The sequence below is a fragment of the Protopterus annectens genome, chromosome 3.part1, assembly GCF_019279795.1.
Source record: "Protopterus annectens isolate FY-2018-M chromosome 3.part1, PAN1.0, whole genome shotgun sequence".
Lineage (NCBI taxonomy): Eukaryota > Metazoa > Chordata > Ceratodontiformes > Protopteridae > Protopterus > Protopterus annectens.
Window position 1 is genome coordinate 381078185 of NC_056732.1, and position 23324 is coordinate 381101508.

At 39.8% G+C, this 23324-nt stretch overlaps 1 protein-coding gene across 1 annotated transcript in view; it reads right to left on the reverse strand.

Annotated features, from left to right (window-relative positions):
- Positions 1 to 23324, reverse strand: part of LOC122798137 (dual 3',5'-cyclic-AMP and -GMP phosphodiesterase 11A-like) — a 757362-nt gene that overhangs the window by 477744 nt on the left and 256294 nt on the right. The window contains exon 5 of the mRNA XM_044066848.1: positions 14010 to 14074. Within this exon, the coding sequence (XP_043922783.1) occupies positions 14010 to 14074 (65 nt within the window). The remainder of the gene's footprint in view (positions 1 to 14009; positions 14075 to 23324) is intronic.

Consider the following 23324-nt stretch of genomic DNA (forward strand, 5'->3'; position numbering starts at 1 on the left):
AGGAAGCTTCTTTGTTCACCAGTGAGAGTGGGGAGCTCTGAGCAGCCTATCTGTCCCTTGAGGAGTGGTTCCAGCCCAGTGACCTGTAGCTTATTGGCCGTTTTGGGCCATTTCCTATCTCTTTCTAACCCCCTGCTTTAAAGCCAGTTTTAGTGCGCTTTTGCACTTGTAATTTAAAGTTTGTCCTGTTTGTTGCACTTACCTGTTGAGGCTACACACTCAAGTGCGCTAGCCTGTGTTACATATTTATTGCATTTTTCTGCTGTTTTTTGCAAAAAAGAAAAAAAAATATCCTTGTTTCCCATCTTTCCTGACCTAGAGTAGTCCAAATACAGGCTTTGCTGTATTTTGGACTTTTGGAAAGTTCCTGTGTTGCCCATTTCCTTTCTTGGATAAAGGGAGGCTTCTTTGTTCACTAGTGGCAGTGGGGAGCTTAGAGCAGCCTATCTATCCCTGGAGGAGTGTTCCCAGCACAAGAATCTGGTAGTCTATTGGCCATTTTGGGCCAATATCTAGCTCTTTCAAGTCCCCCTGTATAAAACCCGCTTTGGCACGGTTTGTGCGCTTGTTACTACTCAGCCAAGCTCCTCCTGGTCCTGCAGAGTGGTGCTAGCAGCAGAGAGGCTAAAAGAGCGACTGCTAACCTGATAAAAGAGTTTTTTCCTGCTACTACCTGGGTGACTGTCCAATCTAGCTAAACTGCAAGTATTTCTGCTTCTTGAACCATTTTAAACTGTTTAAAGTTGTTTTTGCACCTGCACTTTTAAAGTTTGTCCTGTTTGTTGCATTTACCTGTTGAGGCTACACAATCAAGTGCACTAGCCTGTGTTACATATTTATTGCATTTTCCTGCTGTTTGTTGCAAAAAAGAAAAAAAAAATTTCCTTGTTTCCCATCTTTCTTGACCTAGAGTAGTTCAAATACAGGCTTTGCTGTATTCTGGACTTTTGGAAAGTTCCTGTGTTGCCCATTTCCTTTCTTGGATAAAGGGAGGCTTCTTTGTTCACCAGTGGCAGTGGGGAGCTGGGAGCAGCCTATATATCCCTGGAGGAGTGTTCCCAGCACAAGAATCTGGTAGTCTATTGGCCGTTTTGGGCCAATTCCTAGCTCTTTTAAGTCCCCCTGTATAAAACCCACTTTAGCGCGGCTTTGCACGATTTTGTGCATAGCTCAGCATCGGGCAGCATCGCTTAATTGGGTTTAAACCATTCTCGGCTCCACAAAGTCTGCTCTTCACTTTTTCCCTTAGAACTGATCTAGTTTTCATAATAAACACCCTATTCCCACTCTAAAGCCTGGCACTTGCTCACTAAAGCAATGATATAAGTCAGCACTAAAAAATTAAAAGCACTACACCCTCACAAACTCCCCTTGAGTACTTTGTTCCCCATTGGCCCTTTTTTCAATTATAAAGGAATTCCCAATACTATTCTAGCATGTCCAAAGGTCAGTTGTCAATCTCCTCTCCGGTCCAGCTGGTGAATCTGGGAATCTTGAGGCAATGTTACAACTGCCTCATGTACACAGACAACCCTCTCCTCCTCCCAACAAATTCCAACACATGTGAGAGATGCAACCATATAGCCAAACTGGAGGCTAAGCTCTCTCAACTCAGTACTGGCGTAACCAGGAGGAGAAGGAAACCACACTCACTACAATTCCAGTCTCACACAGACCTACCATGACAGCAAACCAAGCACATAAACACACAAAAACATACTCGGAGGCTCTAAATAAAAATCTGCCTAAGCAGCAGAGACCTCCAAAGCAGACACCCAAGCAACTGCTACCCAAAACAAAACACGTGCAACACATAGCTCACAAAGCCAGTGTGCCGAACAGTCACAGCCCTTAAGGCTAAACAACACACCTGATACACTTGTAATAGGTGACTCTATCGTCAGGCACACTGACGTCCCGCTCACCAGGCTGAACAAAGAGAAGGTCACAGTGAGCTGCCTGTCGGGTGCTAGGATCTGCCACATAACACAAGCACTCAAGTCCCTCCAAGGCAAGTACAAATATGACTCAGTCATTGTCCATGCTGGTGTGAATGACCTGAGACGTACCTCCCTGGACTGCATGAAAAGAGACATAGAGGAGCTCTCTGAGCATGTAGCCCAGGCCGGTATGACCCTGACCTTGAGTAGCATCTTACCCTCACCAAGAATGATGCCACAATATGAAGACAAGATGATCAATTTCAACAACTGGCTTAAGTATTGGTGTCATTCAAAGGGGATCCAATGCCTGTCTGCCTGGGGTGACATGCTCGACAAGCCATGATGCTTTGCTAGGGATGGCTTGCACCTGTCACCCCTGGGCTTTCGGATATTGGCAAAGGCTCTTGCCACCCCCATAGTGCCTTTTTTAGGCAAGGCTCAAAAGACAAACCCACCTCCATAGGTATCACAAGGGATAAGAAACTAAGAGTAATGCTACTCAATGCCAGAATTCTAAACTTCAAGATGCACGCACTCGAAACTCTCCTTAGCATGGAAAACATCGATATCTGTGCAGTAACAGAAACCTGGATCAAGGCTCCCGAGAGCACCCCAGCACTACCTGGTTATACCTCATACCATGTTTTTTGGCCCCAAAACTTGGACCGAACCACAAAAGGAGGGGGAGTATCAATATTCGTCAAATATACCAACACCTCCAGGTTGGTGGCACAGCATGAAGCATCAGAGACTATCCATGTGCAACTAACAGTGGGTAAAACTGCCTTCCAGTTTATAGCCTGCTACAGACCACCCTCCCAAACCCAGGAACCCCACTCGGCCTTCCTGAGAACACTGGAAAATATGAAGGTCTCTCCAAACACCATTATATTGGACGACTTCAACTACCCTAACATAGACTGGGAGCATTACTCTAGCTCCAACACCCTAGCCCGAAGGTTCCTAGAATTTATAAACTCAAATGCTATGGAACAACTTGTTGCAACTCCCACAAGAGGGGAAAACATACTGGACCTGATCATCACCAACATGGGGATTCTATGCTCCAGACAAGAAGTGTATCCCTCACTGGTAAGATCAGACCATAAACTAATCTCACTAGATATTCACATCCCGACCCCAGCCCCTGCCCAGAAAACCACAGTGAAAAACTTCTCTAAAGCAAATTTTACACTCCTCAAAACTGAGGTGGAATCCTTCAAAGCCCCCGAGCCTGTGGAAAATACAGCCCAGACCGCAGAATCCTTTATAAATGCATTCTATGAACACCTTCAGGAATGCATGGATCATGCAATCCCAAATAAAACCAAGTCCCAATCCTCCAAAGTTAGGCGTCCTGCCTGGTGGACCCCAGCCATAAACAAACTATACAATAGAAGGAGGAAGCTACTACATGATAGAGCAAAATCCCAAAAAGGGAAGGCATCTCTGATCAGTATTAGCAAAAATCTACGGGCACTCATAAAATCGTCTAAGGCCAGCTTCGAGAGAAAAATTGCACAGGACACTAAGGATAATCACAAGGCTTTCTTTAGTTATGTTAGGAACCTGGGTGGGAATTTCCAGATATGCTCAGAATTAGTCCAAAATGACAAAAAAATACACTGAACCCACAGACATTGCCAACATCTTAGCTGACAGGTTCAGCGCAAACTTCTCCCCCCCTTCCCCACCAAAAGGGCAAATATCTATCCCAGCAGAGTGCTGCCCCCCCTAACATCTCAGATGCTCAGGTAAGAGCCGCCCTCTCCAAAGGAAAAAACACAGCATCAATGGGACCAGACGGTGTCCCGGGCTGCGTCCTACATGAACTCCAAGAAGAACTAAACCCAAACATAAAACTACTGTTCAATCTCAGCCTTACTACAGGATATGTACCCAAAGAGTGGCGTACAGCAACAGTGGTCCCTCTCCACAAAGGTGGTGCCTCAATGGATCCTGGAAACTATCGCCCCATAAGCCTGACTAGCTTGGTCTGCAAAGCTATGGAAAGGATCATCATGGACCTCATAAATAAAGATATTGGGGACCTACAGACACTGGATCCTACCCAGTTCAGCTTTGTTAAGGGCAGATCCTGCCTCTTAAACCTGGTTGATTTCTTTGAAACAGTCACCAAGGCCATTGACGAGGGGAAGGTGGTTCACACAGCCTACCTGGACCTTGCAAAAGCCTTCGATACAATACCCACTTGGGCATTATAGATAAGCTCACCAGCTTAAATATAAACCCCTATGTCACTAGATGGGTTGCAAACTGGCTCAAGGTCAGACTCCACATGGTTAGAATTGCTGGAGCCATGTCAGACTCCAAACCAGTTACAAGTGGCGTCCCACAAGGCTCAGTCCGGGGAACTCTCTTGTTCGATATATATTTCTCGGAGGTACAGGCTAACACGGAAGGACTGTGGCTGACCAAGTTCACAGATGACTGCAAACTGGGCACCATAATCGACTCTCCAGCCGACACAAGCATCCTACAAAAGGGCCTCATAGAAACAGACAACTGGTGCCAGAGCCATGGCCTCAAGCTAAACGCCAAAAAGTGTATAGTCATCCCCTTTGGCAAAAACAAAGTGCCCACAAATTACCACATAGATGGTAATCCATTAAGTATGGAAGAAGTAATTAGGGACCTGGGGATCCAAGTTGATAGCAATCTCTCATTTGACAACCACGTGGCCAAAGTGGTTAGAAAAACATTTTATATAGCCCACCTAATCATGAAGGGATTCACATCTAGATCAGGAGAGGTCATCGTGCCTCTTTACTCATCCCTCATCAGGCCCATAATTGAGTACAATGGCCCTTTTGGGATGTACCTTACCAGACACCTGCAGCAACTGGAAAGACCCCAAAAGTACCTCACAAAGAGGATCAAAGGGCTCAAACAGATGCCATATGCTGCCCGGTTAAAGAAACTCCAGCTCTACTCAGTGGCATACCGCCTGCTCAGAGGTGATCTGTGCCTGATGTATAAAGCCATGTCCAACCCGCAATTAATGGACATGCTGCACCTCAGAAAATCCAAATCCCATCGAGCTACGTGCTTGAGAGACTTGAACCTCAGCACTGAAATAAATAGGACATGCTGGAGGGACAGATTCATAACCCAGAGGCTCCCTTCTCTCTGGAATAAAATCCCAGTCCAGGTTAGGCAGAGTCCCTCATTGACTCTCTTCAAGAGGAATCTTGATGAGTGGATGGGAGATAGTAGGTTTACCCCGGGTATCACTTCTGTGTCACTGTTAGACAGAGGCACAGTATACTAACCTCGAAAAAGGGCATAGCAAAATTCATTTAAAATGGGTGGTGAAAGCCAAACACACTCTGGCTAGGCTTATAAATGCCCTAGGGCAGATAGCCTAGTATGAACCTATGAACCTATGGTGACTGACTCAGAGAAGTCAACCAGGTTGAGCAGGTATGATCTACCTTTCACAAAACCAAATTGTGTGGGATCTAGAGTTTGGAGATTCCCTATATCCTTGTTAATTAGGTCAACTATGATGCGCTCCATAGCCTTACATATCAGGCTCATCAAGCTAATGGGGCGATAATTCCCAGGGTCTGGAGAGGGATGACTGTAGCAGTGAGCCACTCGGTAGGGACAAAGCCTGAGGTGAGGCTGTAAATGAACACATATGTGGTGCCAGTTCATTTTGTAGTTCATGTAGAACACATCCAGGGATATTGTGGGTCCCATGGAAGCTGTATTCTTGGCCTTGGACAATGCAGCTTTAACCTGTGCTGCAGTAATGCTGGGTGCCTGGCATTCCTCTGGCATTGTGATTGGTCCTTTGAGGGGGGGAGAGGGATAAAGTTGGCACTGAATCTGTCAGGCAGTATGCTGGCGATATCTGTTGGCTCAGTATAGGAGGTACCCTTATGCAGTAACTCAGAGCAAACCTGGGTATTGCCATGGAGGTTTTTGATATAAATATAGAAGAGTTTGTGGTTGTTTTTAGTGTCTGCTGCAATTCTGCCTTCATAGCTGGCTTTAGAGGTTTTGATGAGGGATCACAACTTTTTGTTGAGGCTAATAAGGGAGTTTTTCCAGTCTTGGGATTTCATCTTTTTCTGCAACAGTTTCTTCCTTCTGTTGTAGAGTTTATTAATGGCAGGGGACCACCAGATTGGCTTCCTTTTTTTGGAGGAGAGCGTCTTGGTTCTGTTGGCTATGGCTAGTTCCATGCATTTATGTACATGTTCATACAGTGCATTGGTGTATGATTCGGTAGTCATGCATCTATTTTCCATTGACATGGGTGCTGTGAAGTTAGTCACCTCTGTTTTTAGGAGCCCAGAGTCAGCTTTGGAGAAGTTTTTCATGGTGGTTAACTTTGCGGGGGGTGTGGGTGCGATGTGGATTTCCATGGTGATTAGTTTGTGGTCGGATCTAACCAGGGAGGAATTGACTATTGGTGTAGAGCAATGGTTGCCCATGTTAGTAATAACCAGGTCAAGGGTGTTGCTTCCTCTAGTGGAGGTAAGAATGAGCTGGTCCAGGGCATTGGAACTGATGAATTCCAGGAAGCGTTGGGCCAGTGTATTGGTGCATGAATAGTTTTCCCAGTTGATGGAGGGGTAGTTGAAATCACCTAGTATGAGAGTGTTGGGTTGGACCCTAATAGATTCCAGAGTGCTTAGGAACGTGGAGTGAGAGCCTTGGGACATGGTTGGGGACCTATAGCAGGCTATGACCTGATTCGCCATCTTAAGCAATGTTAGTTCTACCTGAAGTATCTCAGATGCATTATGCTGGATTACTAGTCTGGAGGTGTGCATATCCTTTATGAATATGGAGACACCACCGGGTTTGTAGCTTCGGTCCATGTTCTGGGGCCAAAAGGTGTTGAATGTAGCCTGGTAGCACAGGGGTGCTTTCTGCTGCTTTAATTTACCGGGGCTCCATTACAGCACAGATGTCGATGTTCTCTATTTTGAGGAATGCTTTGAGCAAGTGCATCTTGAGATTTAGCCTTCTAGCATTAAGCAGCATGACCCTCAGATTGCATTTATTTATAGCTGTTATGATGGTAATCTGGTCTTTGGAATATCGCCTAAAAAGGCACTATAGGGATGGCAAGAGCCTTAGCCAGTAATCGGAAATCCAGGGGTGACAGATGCAGGCCATCTCTGGCAAAGCATTGAGGTCTGTCAATCATGTCATCCAAAGCAGATACTGGATCTCCTTAGAATGACACCAGAAACATAGCCAATTGTTGAAGTCAATCATTTTCTGCTTGTACTGTGGTATCATTCTGGGTGATGGTAGGATGTTGCTCAGGGCTAGGGTTTTTTGGAGCATGTATGAAATGAAGAAGTATATTTTGCCTCACACACACACACACACACACACAAACACACACAATGTGTATATATATATATATATATATATATATATATATATATATATATATATATGTTTTTTCTCCTGACAAAGTATTCATTTGCATATACCATCAAGATATGAAAGAGAAAGCCACTCACGTCACTCACATTGAGGTATATTGTCATGCTTAGTGCATTTCGATATTTTGAATTAGCCATCCAATAAAAGAGTAGGCCATTAAAGAGTAGGAATATGAGCTGTGCGCAAGCTCTCCAAATGTTGGCTTATGCATCTCCTGTTAGTATAAGAGACAGGGCACAGTAACTGCAATCTAAATAAAATACTGATAATGCATTTGAATCACAAAACACTACTTCTGTACTATGTTATGTATTCCACTCCACTATGTTCTTTTTTTTTTTTTTTTAAATGAGTGTGAGAAAGTAAACTATTAAACTAGGCAATATGACTGCATAATAATTACGTGTCATTTGTACATGTAAAAGCCTGTATTATGTACACTGCTTAGTTTTTCTTCCTTTTGCAGAACAAGCAACTGTCATGTGCAATACTATGAGTATTATTTTAAAGGAATTGTGCTGACATGCAAACTGAATTGCAAAACTGCTAGGAGGAAAGTTGCAAAGAGGAATCGTATCATTTCATAGTAAGATGTTTACTTGGCTTTTACCTTTTGTGTTTTCATTTTCTACATGCAATTGTAACTAGAGTATACTGTAATGCAATTAACCCATTACATTCTTCAGCTGTGTTAACAATACTGTTTTATGTGGTTTGCTCCCTTACAAAAACATTGTTTTTTTTGTTTGATTGCTCCAAGATTTTGTGTCAGAGCATGGAAATAAAGATGTCAGTGTTGTTTTGTCAATTATTTTAACTTATTTTTTTTCTTTTCACTTAATATATATAATACAGTTTATAAATATATATATATGTATATATATATATATATATATACATATATATATATATATATGTATACATACTTATAAATATATATATATATATATATATATATATATATACACACACACACACACACACACACACACACACACACACACACACACACTGGTGTAGTGAGGCAAAAATAAAAAAATAAAATGAGGCAACTAAAGTGGGAGCTGAAAAAAAAATGAAAGTGTTAAACAATTGGCTGTATAAAGTACCTAGGCAACAGAGGATGAGCCTGGCACATCCACTCAGTCACAGACATAGAAGTCAGAAAGATTTCAGAGTAAGTGTGAGGGGCTGGTAAAATCAGGGACAAATTAGTTCCTAGAAAAGAAGGTTGAAAAGCCTTTTATAGGACCTTTTTACTCTCTGGAAAAATGCAGAGGGAAAATTAGAAACCCTGTTAATCAATGAGAGATTCTGTGGCAATAATCCTGAAGAAAAACAGAAAGAAAGAATTCCTGAGTATATTTAAACTTCATCTAGGGAAATTATAACGACTGAGAAAGAAAAAGAAAAGTGAGACATATTTGGACTAATTCCTTGTTCATCTGTGTCTAAGCTAGTCAGTATTCTGTGACTGTGAAACTACAAAGTCTAAATACCTGAAATACACTGGACTGTCATGAAAGGGTTAGTAAAGGTACTGTACTAATTTTGTAGGTTAAATGCATGTGGAGGCCGAGGATGCTATTCTTAGCAAGGCAGTGAATTTACTCAGAAATGATCTTGTATTATTTAAGTTTCTTCTGTTAAGTCTGGTAGGAAAGATCATTTGTGTTGCTAGTATTTTTCTCTCCGAAAAACAGTCCATTTTTCTTTTATAATTCTTGTTTTTGTCTCTGCTTTGCAAAACATAATGAATACACATCTCTAGAACTCAAATCTGTTAGTAATATCTTGCACATAGTGGCTTCAACAGGCAAAATAATTCTAAAAATCTGCTATGAATATTTGGAAAGTTCCTCTGTGTTACTATGTGGAATAAAATGGGGTAGGGTGCTCATTCCCCAGAGAAAGAGTGACATTTCTTCTGTGAGTACTGCTGAGTGTAAACACTAATGAGAAAGTATGCTTTTGTGAGGCTGAAAATGCTCTGCATATGCACTGATAAAATATACCACAGAAAAATAAAACTTTAATAAAACTCCAAACACTTGGTAAACTGAGTATGGAAAAATTTTGTGCAGGTAGTTGCCAAAAGTTTGCCTACAGAAATTAATTGTTTATTTATTGGGATAGTCCAACCGGGCAGAAAGCCAAACTTTTTCAATGGAGGTCCTGGGAGAAAAGCTCCAGAAGAATTTCTACATTACATAAAGAACAAGAGGTTAACAGAGGTATACAAATAATCAACAAATATACAATATTTAAACAGAGCATTACTAATTAATAACAGTAGCAACTAAGGAGCTATACATTTTTTCTGGGGAGAAAAGCTCTGGAAAAAAACATTACATAAAGAAACATAGTAAAGAAAGGTATACAAGTAACCAGCATAGGTATACATGTAATTACAGGTAACCAGCGTAGGTATACATGTAATTACAAGTAACCAGCGTAGGTATACATGTAATTACAAGTAACCAGTGTAGGTATACATGTAATTACAAGTAACCAGCGTAGGTATACATGTAATTACAAGTAACCAGCGTAGGTATACATGTAATTACAAGTAACCAGCGTAGGTATACATGTAATTACAAGTAACCAGCGTAGGTATACATGTAATTACAAGTAACCAGCGTAGGTATACATGTAATTACAAGTAACCAGTGTAGGTATACATGTAATTACAAGTAACCAGCGTAGGTATACATGTAATTACAAGTAACCAGTGTAGGTATACATGCAATTACAAGTAACCAGCGTAGGTATACATGCAATTACAAGTAACCAGCGTAGGTATACATGTAATTACAAGTAACTAGCATAGGTATACATGTAATTACAGGTAACCAGCGTAGGTATACATGTAATTACAAGTAACCAGCGTAGGTATACATGTAATTACAAGTAACCAGCGTAGGTATACATGTAATCAACAACATTTACAAAGGGTATCATTTGGATAATAGCAGCAGCATGTAAAAGGCTATGAAACAGATTTGGAAATGAACTTGGTGGAAGGACGGAAAAGGAGGAAATGGAGGATTAGTATCAAGAAGTGAGAGAGAATGTTTCAGGACAGGTAAAGGAAGAAGAGGGATATACAGAGGACAGGGATTAGATTTTGGATGAACAACTAAGGAAATAGTGTTTGGAAAAAAATAGGTGTAGCTCCAAATCTGAATGAAATTCTCCAGCTGTTGTCTTGAAAGCCATTTTGGTCCATACTACTATTACATGTTCAACAAGAAGAAAATTGTTGAGCTACGTTTAAAACTTGCTACAAGGATATGGAAAGTCATTGCTATAAAACAACCATGTACAAAATCAAAACATAAAGAGTTTTGTGAAAAGCCCTCGAATAGTGATAGCATATTGCCTAACAAAATTGTAGAATTGTTGAAAAATGTGTTTAACTGTAGCAGGGTACAGCCTCCTTAGAAAGCTCTGTCCAAGGAAAATAATGTGGATCTTTTTTTTTTAACTGAAGGTTAATGCTGCAAATTTAGAGGTGATTACTAGGCTGATTACCTCAGGGGGCCTTTTTAAAATTATCTGAATGTCTGGTTATTTGGTTTTAAACTAGTACTGTTGGCTAAACATATATAAAGACTAGCACTAAAGTGCATTGACAATAAAAGTCTATTGGTGAAGTCTTTGTTGTGTTTAAATTTGAATGTTTGACTGAATTGTGTGCAGTGGGGGGTGGGCTCTGCCTGTCGGTAAATAAAAACAAAGGAAAGAGCGATGTGTAGTTAGAAAAAAAAAATCACTTAAAAATAGTGGATCTTACATAGAAATACATTCTACTTCTACCAAGTATTCAAGAAGTTCTACTTCTACTGACTGCAATATGATGCTACAAAAGCTAATGACCACTGGTAGGAAACCTGTAGTAACCGGAACGAGATGTATAGACATAAACTAGGGCTTCCTGAGTACTGTGTTTGATAACATTGAGGCAGTATAACAACCCAAACAGACCAAATGGGGATTTCCTCTGATAATAAAAAGGCATAATAACTTGTATACTTGGTGTCCATTAAAAGGATCCCTGTGGTAGTGGGAGGGGATTTTCTTCCTCCTTTAGCTGACCATCAGCTGCCAGCAGATTTTTCTCCTTATTCACTGGACCCACCTTAGCTTTTTTGGGCTCATCCCGACCCATGTCTGGGACTGGTGAGGAGATCAAGGATTCTGGCACAGTATCATACTGCTACCGCTGGGGAATGTACCCTAACTCTTTCCATCCTGCATCAGACTTGCAGTCTCTATAATTATTACCTCTGGGTGGTGCAAACACTCTTCTGTGCATGATCAACCTCCCAACAAAATGGCACACTGCTTAGGCAGCGTGGTACTCACCCACCAGGCTCATAACTCTGCCTTACTGGATTGAGCCTAAGCTGCTACCCCTTCCCCCAGATAGGGGTGAGCCAACATTGGCCACTCACTGCCATGATCTCCCTGCAGTCTCTCCAGTGCCCACATCACTAATCAAACATGGGTCACTTGGGGTGCAGTACAGGCTTTATCCATCTGTCATGGGGCCACCACAGTGGGAAGTGCTTTTTGAGAAGAAATTTTACTGTTGGTGAAATTTTCATTAAAACTGAAAATCTGTGTGAAGTATAATGGTTGACAAAGGCAAGAATGTGCTGTTACCATAATCTATTGAGTGAGTGGGCAACTGGTAAGTGATGCTGAAGAGCAGAATTTATATCTAAAGCTAGAGAATATTATTAAAACGCAATACAGACTGTGACAGAAAGTGGTAGCTGTGCAACAAGAGACAAACCAGCAACAACTAACAGTCCAGCAACAGAAGGAAAACATGGTGATACAAGCCAGCAATAAGGCAATGCAGTCCACCCTACCAGAAAGCCAGACTCTACAAGGAGAAACAAGCAGGGCACTCTTTCAAGGTTTTACAATTGTGAAAGAAAAAGTCAGAACACTGACAGAGAATGACAAATTCCAGTTCTGATAGTAATAAGATACTGGAATAGTTTTGATTTAGAGGTTGATGAAACATGTTGCTGCTATAATCCATACATTAGGGGGTCAAAATGCTGAAACAAAACATAATGACTGAAAATGTAAAAGTACCAAAGTAGCCAGGGAGCTGTATCTAAGCAGGCAGAATCAGTAATAAAACTAGAATAGATAATAAAGTAACAGAGGATTTTAGAAAGCTGTTGGCTAAACTTGATCAACTGAAGAGCTACCAAAGTAAAAAAAAAAGTAAGAAAAAAATCTTCCTTTGTCTTACAAACTCTGAACTTTTTGAGAAAGTTGGAGTAGTAAAACAAAACATCAAGAGAGATATTTCTAAGCAAGGTGAAAATGATGCACTTAGCATATATAAAATCTGTAAGAAAATAAATGTAAAACATTCAAAATATCAAAAATGGAAATTTGCCCTTTCTCTGCTGTTGTGCGATCTCAGAGTTGGCATATATAATTAACAGGGGGTGTAGGGGGGCTTGACCCCTGCATTAAAAATGCTTTCAATATTTTGTTTTTTATTCTTTTAAATTTTCGATCTTATGACTTAGACACACACACACACATATATATATATATATATATATATACATACAAAGTCAGACAGAATTACTAGATCATACAGCTTGCTAAATTACATTATGTACAAAGGAGAGCTGAACAACATAACAACACTGTAAACCAATAGGGTACATGCCAAATGTGCCAACACAAACAAAAACTATTCTGTAAATCAGTGCAACCAGTGCACACAAATCAAATAAAAACAAAAAAAGTTATTAAAGTGCTTTTTAACAGCATGTACTGATAAAGCAAAAAGGTAGCAGAGAGATAAATATGGAGTCAGCATGTATTAAAGAAAATCTCATTTTCATTTCTTCACTTCACTTCTAAAAACAAAGAAATTAAATGTAATAGAAAATCGTGTAGTATAAAAATAATTATGCCTAGAAAAAGAATTACCAGGAATTACATATTTTGAAGTACATACAAATAAGTATAACCTCACGCGCTTCATTCTCAACATTATAATTATTCATACACACCAAGTGATGTATAATTTCCTAGTAAGCATTATTATACTAGCTGCTATCCTGACACACACACACACACACACACACACACACACACACACACACACACACACACACATTCTGTCTCTTTCTCTTTTTCCCTATATATGTATGTATATACATACATATATGATACATATACATGTGCACAGAGATAAGTTCTTAAGGAATTATCAAGACAGGTTTTGTTGATTCTGGATTATCGTGCCTGATATCGTGAAATCCATCTCAGGGAAATCTGGAGAGTGGCTTTAACATAACATGGACGTTCTAAAGAAGTCATCTTAAAGACCTCTGAAGTATTTTATGTAATAAATGGTTAGATATCTGCTATATGTTTTTAGAAGATTAACATTTACAAACATGTAATGCTATGTTTTGTCTGCCAGTACTCTGAACGGTATAATCAGCCAATGATTACAAAAAAGGCTTGATGTGTCATTGCAGCAAGCACATATTCTACTTATACACTGACATTTTTGTTGTACATTCTTCATATAAAGAAGATAGAAAAGTAAGAGCATAACATTCACTGCAAAGCTCTCACCTGAGTTCGTTGTCTGAACAACACAAAGGTGACATGAGTTCAAATGTCTTCGAAAATTTAACCACCTGCCCAGAAAGGAAACAAAATTAAAAAGTTACATTTAACAACAGGTGCTATTTATTTTTGCATATATGTATGGATTTTTTATTTATTTGTATTTGTTGATTGAGAATTTCTAGCCAAGGAAAGCCTATTTTTAGGCAGAGTCTATGGGAAAAATGTTCCAACTGATAACAATAGTACATAACTGTAATTTACAGCAGTAAAACTGCATAATTTGCAATAATAAGGCACAACATAGCAATACAAAATGAACAAAATGAGATGGACTGTCACCACAACTAGAAGATGCTACAGTAGATAAATACAAAGAAATTCAAACTTAATAAGATAAAGTGAGCATGTATAAATCTGAGATTAAACAATATTTGTAAATTAATAACATGCAAGAAGTGAGAAGATGGTTATATACAACATATCCAAGCAATAACATACACTATCCAAAACTGAAGCTCATTTGCATTTAGAAAAAATAACTTCAGAAACAGTACACATTATTAAAGTACTATTTGCCATTACTGTTGTGCACTAGAGAGGTATTGTTGTTAATCAGGATTAAATGCACATATGACCTTTGAACTCTCCAGTCATACTCTGCAGATTCTGTGCTTCTAAGTAATTCATGCAAACTCTTTTTCAACATTATGTGTAAATGAAAACTGCAGCTCAGCATTTCTTTATCCACCCAAAGATCACACAAGCCAGCATCAAAAATATTAAGTGATAAAACCTGCAGGTGTAAGGAGTTTATGTTCATGTCCTGAAGTAATTCCAGGTTGTCAAAGGGTGGAGTCATGCACTGATGAGCATTCTATGACTCTCCATCTATTAACAAAGGTTAGCACAATTTTTTTGAGCATGGTATGCTCCCCTGCTTCATACTGACATCCATCCCCAGTGTCCCACATCTATCACCAGGTATACTGGGCACTCCAACTACACCTGCAGACTAAGCTCAAATTATGACTGGGGTGAGAGAGGAGCCTAAAGGTATCCTGGGGGGACAGCATTGTCTAACATTTTACATGGGGTTCTTTACTTTAAGGACTACCCTTGTGTTTCCCATCATCCCTTCAGCTGTGTGGTGTCATTGTGATGGATGGGCTTCAAATGGGAAAGTGTGACATCTCACCCCATCCCACCTCTGTTGAAGTTCTGCCATATTCCCACCCTAATCTTGCCTTTTAGACCATGCCCTCCCTTGCGTTGTCCCCGTCTCTGCCAGGGATGTCATGGGGAATGTCTTCACAGCCATCCTCCCTGCAGCTCCATCAGTTGCCTGAATGACTAATAGAACTTGGTTTGCCTGGGCTGTAATTAGGGCTTTATCCCTATATATTATCAGAGTGGCTGAAGGCTAGCACAAAAGTAGAACCTGGCTTGCCTCGGCTGTAATCAGGGCTTTATCCCTCCCTGTACACCACCAGAGCGGCTGAAGGTTAGCACAAAATTATAGCAAAGCATAAACTTACTAACTCTGAAGGAAGATAGAGTGAAAAGCAGTCCTGGTGGTTCTGACAAGTTTAAACACAGATAAATATAATGTCCTCTGATGTTGTGGTATGACTGTATATTTACTACAAAAGTACTTTGGGCAAGTGATCACGGACAAGAACATTTTATTCACCTATTTATGAGTTTTTGTTAACAAGGTTAATAGCTGTAAAAACTACTTTTACAGAAGATGTCCACTGAAAACAAATTACAAAGCCATCCAGCTCCAGTTTGTGTTTGGTAGGTGAGAAGAAATCGAGAAACCTACAGAAAACCCTTCAGGCATAGTGAAAATATACAAACTCCAACAGAGAACAGTTAGAAGTCAGAATTGAAAAATGAACCCTTGGACAGAAAAGCAAAAAAAAATTAACTATTGTTCTGTCATTTTATCTTGCTCTCTGTCCCAGGATTACACTGCTATAGCATATTGATGTCAGTCCCACTGCAAAGGAGATGAATGTCCATGTTTGAATAAAATAGAACAACCCCAGCATACCAAACTAGTAGAAACTCTTTTTTTTTTTTTAAATAAATTTTATTTAATTTTAGAACATTAACATAAAAATCAACTATATAATCACTTAATGCATGAGTTATGCAAATAACTAACATACTCAGGGATTAAATGTTCCATGGTGTTTAAAATATACAGTACATTTCAGGGATGTTTACATCCATTCATTCTACATCGTCATGCACACTCATGTTCATACTTTATTGCTCCTTCTTACAAGTATTGGCAAACTCTTCATGATTTTCTGACAGCATTCTCTGTCCTTTAAAGTCTCAATATTACCTTGCTTGACAGTGAGCACTGTTTCCTTTCATAAACCTAAAAAGGATAACGCACAGTACTGAAAGCATAACTGTTAAAACCTGTCGGGGAAAACTTTAAAACTTTTTTAATGGAAAACAGGAATAATGCTCTGGATAGGTGAAAGCAAGAGTGAGATTTACTCAGTCTTGGTGCAAGCATTTGGTTGTTTGGGGTTCACTCTCAGGCTTAAACCTAGAGAGTGGGGAACAAATCTCACTGCAATTCCCAACCTTCTAAGTATAATTCCTGTAATATAAAATGTTTTCCAATGTTCTGCTCCACTTAGTGGTCAAGAGCAGCCTTCTGCCAGGCCATTACTCTTGGCACAAGACACTATACTGTATTAGTTCTTTAACACTATGTGCATTTTCTAGCATTTGTTTGTGTCACATCTGTTATACAGATTTTAGGGTGTTTTCGTGGTATGATAACAGCACTTGTGAAGGGTTAAACATGTTTTCGTGGTATGATAATAGCACTTGTGAAGGGTTAAACATGTTGCTAAACCTAGACTTTCTTTTAACACAAGCTAACCCATTATCTTTGTCTAACAAAGTCCTTTTTTTGCCTCTTTGCTTACAAATTCTTGTGTAGGAAAACCCATTTGCAGCAAATTGGATCACGTATTACATATGAAATGTTTTCAGGGTTAACCCCTCCACCACAAGGAGGAGAATACACAATAGTTAATAGTAGCTGCAATTCAGCTCCAAACTATAGGGCATGCATGCATCATCATCACAAATTAACAGCTTTAGGGTAGCAAATACTGATAGGAGCATTGCAATTACACCCAGACATCAGGACAAAGACAAACCTGTCGATCACCTTTCTTATGGATTATCAAGTATCTTTAAGTACTGTTATGCTCCAGTCTTGTGTTAGATCATAACAGCAGTCAGCACAGAACAGTGATGATGAAATAGCTTTAAAAGTTGCAGTACACTTCCTGGTGCTACACCTCTCTATTTATGTGTAGCAATGGGCAGTTTGTTACAGCTTTTGAAGCTGTTTGGGGATCAAACAGCACTTAGTGCTATCTCACAAAGACAGCTATCAGATACAGCTAAGTGTATTACAGTACTGAAGCTTTAAATACTTCAAATTTCCGTAGTTTTGTTCTTTGTATCTGCTAAATAAATATACCAACTCTGAGATCACACTACAGTGAACAAAATGGTAAATATCCCATTCCACGCTGTATGGCGATCTCTATTCAAAACATTTAAAGTTTCAAATTTTTGATCTTCTGGTATCTGCCGTTTGAAGTTGGAAGTTTTGAAACTTCAAGCTTCTAAAAGGCATCCGCCCTCAGGCCATAGTGATATCACTATACTGTTTACTTCTGCCTTGAAGTAGTATATGTAGAGAGAGATATGTGACTGCTCCCAGTTAGTGTTTTCAGTAGTCACTGATTACTCCCATAGTATTACTGGGAATAAATCAGTACATGATTTCCTATACTGAAACTACAATGATTGCTGGATGTCTTTATACAGCAATGAGTTGAAACCATTCTTGTTATTTCAGAGAAGGTTTATCAGTATAGGCCGAACTATGTTCTACAGCAGTTTATGCTCGTATCTGGCACTGCTGTTATGGAATCTTGTTTCATTGTCTGGTAAGCTTAGACAAAACTGACTTAAGCTTCAAGCTTTCTTGCATGGTAAACAACTGTCCAGCCATTTCGATAGAGCATGAATTGCTTTTATTGTGTACTTATCAAATCCTGTTTATCACTCTGAATTTACAGCAGTAGTTTAAATAATTATAGAACTCTACAGATCATATTTATCTTTTTCTGGTCTTCTTTATACTGTTTAGATATTATTTTTTTCCTTTGTATTATTTCTGGTGTCCACTTATTCAGTTAATCATGGGTATCAAGCTTTAACATGTGATTTTCTTTTTTTTAAGATTTTTTTCAGCTTCACTGCCTGTATTCTGGTTGTTGCAGTCATGTTATTTAAGAGGGGTTTTATAATGTTATGCTTAGTTTTTCTCTCTGTTGGTGTGATCTTAATGGTATTATGCCTCTGAATAACCAGTTTTGACTGAATTGTTTTGTTGGTTGGACAATATTTAATGTATTATACTAGATGGGATGGTTAAGCTAAAATATCTTAGAGTCTGAACAGATTATTAATTTAGTTCTAGCTTATGTGTAATGCTCTGCATATGGAGCTATCAATAAATTTATTGATCTGTCCTCAGTAAGCTAGATGTATGTGTCACTTGTGCATTATTGAGCTATGGAGTAGCCTTGCATTTTGAAAGGCTTCAGTCCATTGTCATCAGATGGCAAATAATTATTGTTGCTTGGTTTATTTAGAATTTGACTTCCCTCTTGGTTCTGCCCTTCTACATTTACTTTTCATTCATTTGGCTTTGACCTGAAATGTTTCTTCCATTCTAAATGGATTTTATAAATGATAAGATCCTTCTTTTGCCTATTACCAATCTGATTGTCTTTGCTCATCACTGCTGGTGACTTTACAGTTCCATCAACCTGGCATAAATTGGTATTATCAGGCAGGAAGTGGAAGTGTCTTTGTTTTGCTGTTTCTTTTTCTAGGGGGCACATCCCTGTAGGGTCACTAGCAAACACCCAAGGGCAAAAACTTGTTACAACAGCAGTCACTCCATAAACAATAAAGATCTAGAGAATCGGTCTTCCATCACTGGCAGGAATCCAGGACTTACATTTCTAGAGCCCTTCCATGGGCACTGCAATTTAATGCCATGTTGCTATGTAATAAGTAGAGGACAACCTCTTACTTGTATGGGAGATCAGTCTAGCTTTTATCACGGATACCTGTCTGCATGAGAAATCTGGGCCTCCACTGTCTGCAGCCATGTTATCTGTCTTGTGTTATTCAGAGCAAAAGGTGAGGTGATAAAGGCAGGAGGATTTCTGAACACTATTGCATCTAGTTTTGAAACAGATTAGCACACTAAGTTTTTTTTTAATATATCCTTGGGCATAGGTGCAAACTGTACTTTTCTCCTTGCATGTAATTTACCGAGCTATGCAAGGATTTATATGTCAGAGTTCCTGGTTTTTCTAATCAGTGTTCTCCCAAATCACACCTGATAGTTGATCTTGGGAGATTTTAACCTCAGGGTTGATTATGGATCATCTGACTCCACCTAAGAGTTCCTTCAGTTTATAGAAACATTTACATTTGCTATGGACAGTTCCTTTGTTACTAATTTTAGAAGACATATTCCAGACTTGATGTTATCTTTAGAGGTTGTCATTTTGAATCTGAGGGTAGATATAGTTTATTGGTCTGCACATTGTCTGATCAGCTCAGTTTAGGGCTCCCCCACTTGGTTACCCAATATCAAGTTGGTCAGATTAATGATTTGAGAAAGATAAAGAATCCTGACCTTTTACCTTTACTGGATCATCACTTGACAGAATGCAATGCAGCAACTGATATGGATTTACAACTGCTAGTCTACAATCAGGCCATTTGTGGTGCTCTAAATGAACTTGTCTCTCTTTATGTCCATCCCTGGCCTATTATCACTGTTGAACAGTGATTAAACCAAGACCATCATTAGTTGCAAAGACAGTTGTATAGGTTTGAGAGAGAAAGAAGGATTCATCTTCTGAAGGAAAATGTGTTTTGGGTGCATATTATTCAAATATGGAAGAAAAGAGCAACATTTTTGTTAAAGGATGTCTCCACTGCATCTTAATTATCTCATTCTGCTCTTGTAAGTAGTTGGCAGACTGTGCATTCTGCCTTCTTTAAGTACTCAAAAAGCATACTGTAAGGCTGTATATATTTTTTTGCAGACAAGGTATCCTCCATTGAATAAGATTGCATCCTGACTGTGGGACCCTTGGTCTTTTGCTAGTCTGACTTATTATTTTGACTACGAAGAGATCATAAACATGGATTCAGCTCTATAAGCTAATAGTTGCAGGCTAATGCTGGTTCTGGCAGGCACATGACATAAGCACAACTCTCAGATGTTCAGATTTTTGAGGGATCTCCTTCAGTTGTTTCTTAGACTTTTGCTCCATCCTTCCAAAAATTGGGAATTATTTTGAGAAGCTCTAAGGTAATACTACCAGCATTTAAATGTGCCCCTAATATGGGACCTTTTCTTTAATTATTTTTGCTTTATCCTTATCTCTGGAGGTAAAAGTTAAGAGCTATACTCCCAAGGGATGGTTGTTTATCAGACTATCAGGTCTTCTCTGAGGATCTGTCATCTTCTAAGTGTTTTAAAAAAAGCCCTGATTACTCTCCTCCTTGAGAAACTATTTGTTGATGTAGATAATCTAGCCAGTCACAGCTTGGTTTTCTAATTGCATTTTCCTAACAAGGCCATGGAGACGTATTCAGTTATACTCCGATTTACAGTCTCTTTGATCCTCAAAATTTTATTGAATCCTGATATAGTGCTAAGATAGCACTAACAGGGTTGAAAATGACCTTTTAGTGGTAAGTGATCAATTGTTGAATTGCATCTTTGCCCTTCATGATCTCCTGGAAGACTGGAACATGGCAGGCATGGAGTTTTTTAGGTATTTTTTTCCTCCCACCTGTTGCCAATCAGCCCACTTCTGCTAGTTCTTGCTCACCTGTTCCCTACTGATAACGAGAATGCGACTGACTTAGTCTACAGCCAATGGAAGGGAGCTGTCATCCTGGTGTAATTGAAGGTTATTTGATGCTGCGACCATTGAACAGCCATCAAGCCTTCTGTGGCTCCAGCCCCACAGACGTCCATCCAGGCTAGCAGCTGAAGGAATTACAGCAGTGGGCCACTGACCCCCCAAACACACACACTGTTGCCACTTATCCCAGACTGCCAGTGTTAAACCTGAAATATCCAATAGCTTGGGCAGCTGGTACATTCTAATTTAACCCTAATTCAACCCTCTGGTGTCTGATGTGAGCACCTGTATCACTGTGAGGGTTACTTATGCTGACACCTGCACGTGTGTGTTACTACAAACACACACACACACACACACACACACACACACACACACACACACACACACACACGCGCGCGCACACGCACACACAAGCACACAGCTACCAACACTGGCTTGGCAGAACCAAACCCATGTCCCCAGTTTCTGGATGATCTTTGCTGCTGGCAAGCCTCCATGTACAAGATGTATACGGATTACAGTATCACTGCTCCCTTCCTCATGATGGGCAAGTTGTCACTAGCTGCTCAGTTACCACCCTTCTTTACCCTGCACCTCCTGCACCTGAACCACTACCTGAACTTGAGTTATCTCATTATAGTCAAGGCTTTATCCCTCTAGCTCATGTTGCTGGTTTTAGACCAAGCCATTTTGTTTCAGCATTTGTGAAGCCAGTTCAGTCTTACTTCCACTATTCTTGACTAGTTCATCTCTTAGTATTAGGGCACTTATAGCAAGTGGTATCTGGTGCCTGCTCTACCTTTAGGGTTTCACACAGGTCAGTGCTGGTCCTTTTTTGTTTACCAAACCACTGAAAGATATTGTATGTGTAAGCAGCATGCAGTTCCATATATCTTTTTCTTGGCAACTAAGGTCAAACTTTCTCACATTTGAAGACTGATAGAATTCCATCATGATGAGGATGGTACATAGTCAATTCAAACTCAATCCAGCAAAGACTGATGCAGTGCTAGTCCACGCTATAGTATGACATTCACAAGTTCTATATCCCTATAATATTCTATGGAGTTTATGTCAAAGATTCAAGGTTATGAAATTGTTTTTGGTAATGCATTGCCCTTACAGGACCAAGGGTCAAGGGTTAGCTGTTATGAAGGTATCGTACTTCCACTTCAGAAATATCTCCAGGATTAAAAATCAAATCTCCTGAAATGATCCAGGCACATTATTTATGCACTAGAATCCTTATATCTTGAGTATTGTAAAATAGTTTACCTGGGGCTTTTACAGTAGCCAGGTTATTAAGTGGCATATAGTGGCAGTCATACTACTCTATTTTTGTAGCAAGATACATTTTCAGGATCTTAAAACGTGATTTAGGCAACACTTACTACTCAGGGTTCTGCCTAGGTTAGGAGATGGCAGTGTCTTGTACTCCCATATACCATGTCAAGTCTTCTAGGGAGGGAATGCTAGCAGTTCCCAAGATATGGCTTGAATTATCTGATAGGTGGTCTTTTGTCTGGCGTGGCCCTATTCTATAGAATTCAGTACCTTCAGAGGTGCAGATTTGTGATTCTGAAGCCTCTTTTATATTATCAGTGAATTACTATCATTTCATGAGGATGTAGTTTAATCAAATGTAGAAAGATCATTTAAACTCATGACATTTGTTTAGGGAATCTTCTGGTGACATTACATTTTAATTACCTAACTTAAGCATTTTATAGGTTCATAGGTTCATAGGTATGTACTAGGCTAATGGCCTGGAATCTTTACAAGCCTAACCCGCAAAAATTGCCCAGGCACTGTGCCACCCGATGTTAGTTCACAGTGCCCATATCCAGTGAGGTGCTCTGCTTGACATGAATGGGGCGATAGTTCCCAGGGTCTGTAGTTACTTCCCCTTTATAGAGAAGGATGACTGTAGCAGTGCACCATTCGTGGGACATAGCCTGAGGTTAGGCTGTGATTGAACAGAGCACACAGATGTGGTGCCAATTCATTTTGTAGCTCATGTAGGATGCAGGCAGTGATATTATCAGGTCCCATGGATGCTGTATTCTTGGCTTTGGACAATGTAACTTTTACTTGTGCCGCCGAAATGGTGGGTACAAGACTTTCATCTGGTATTGTGATAGGGCTCTTGGGGGGGTAGGGGCGGTAAAGTTGGGGCACTGAATCTGTTGGCCAGTATATTGGCTATATCTGTTGGCTCAGTATAGGAGATGCCATTGTGCAATAACTCAGAGCAAATCTGAGTATTGCCTTTGAGGTTTTTGATATAGCTATAGAAGGC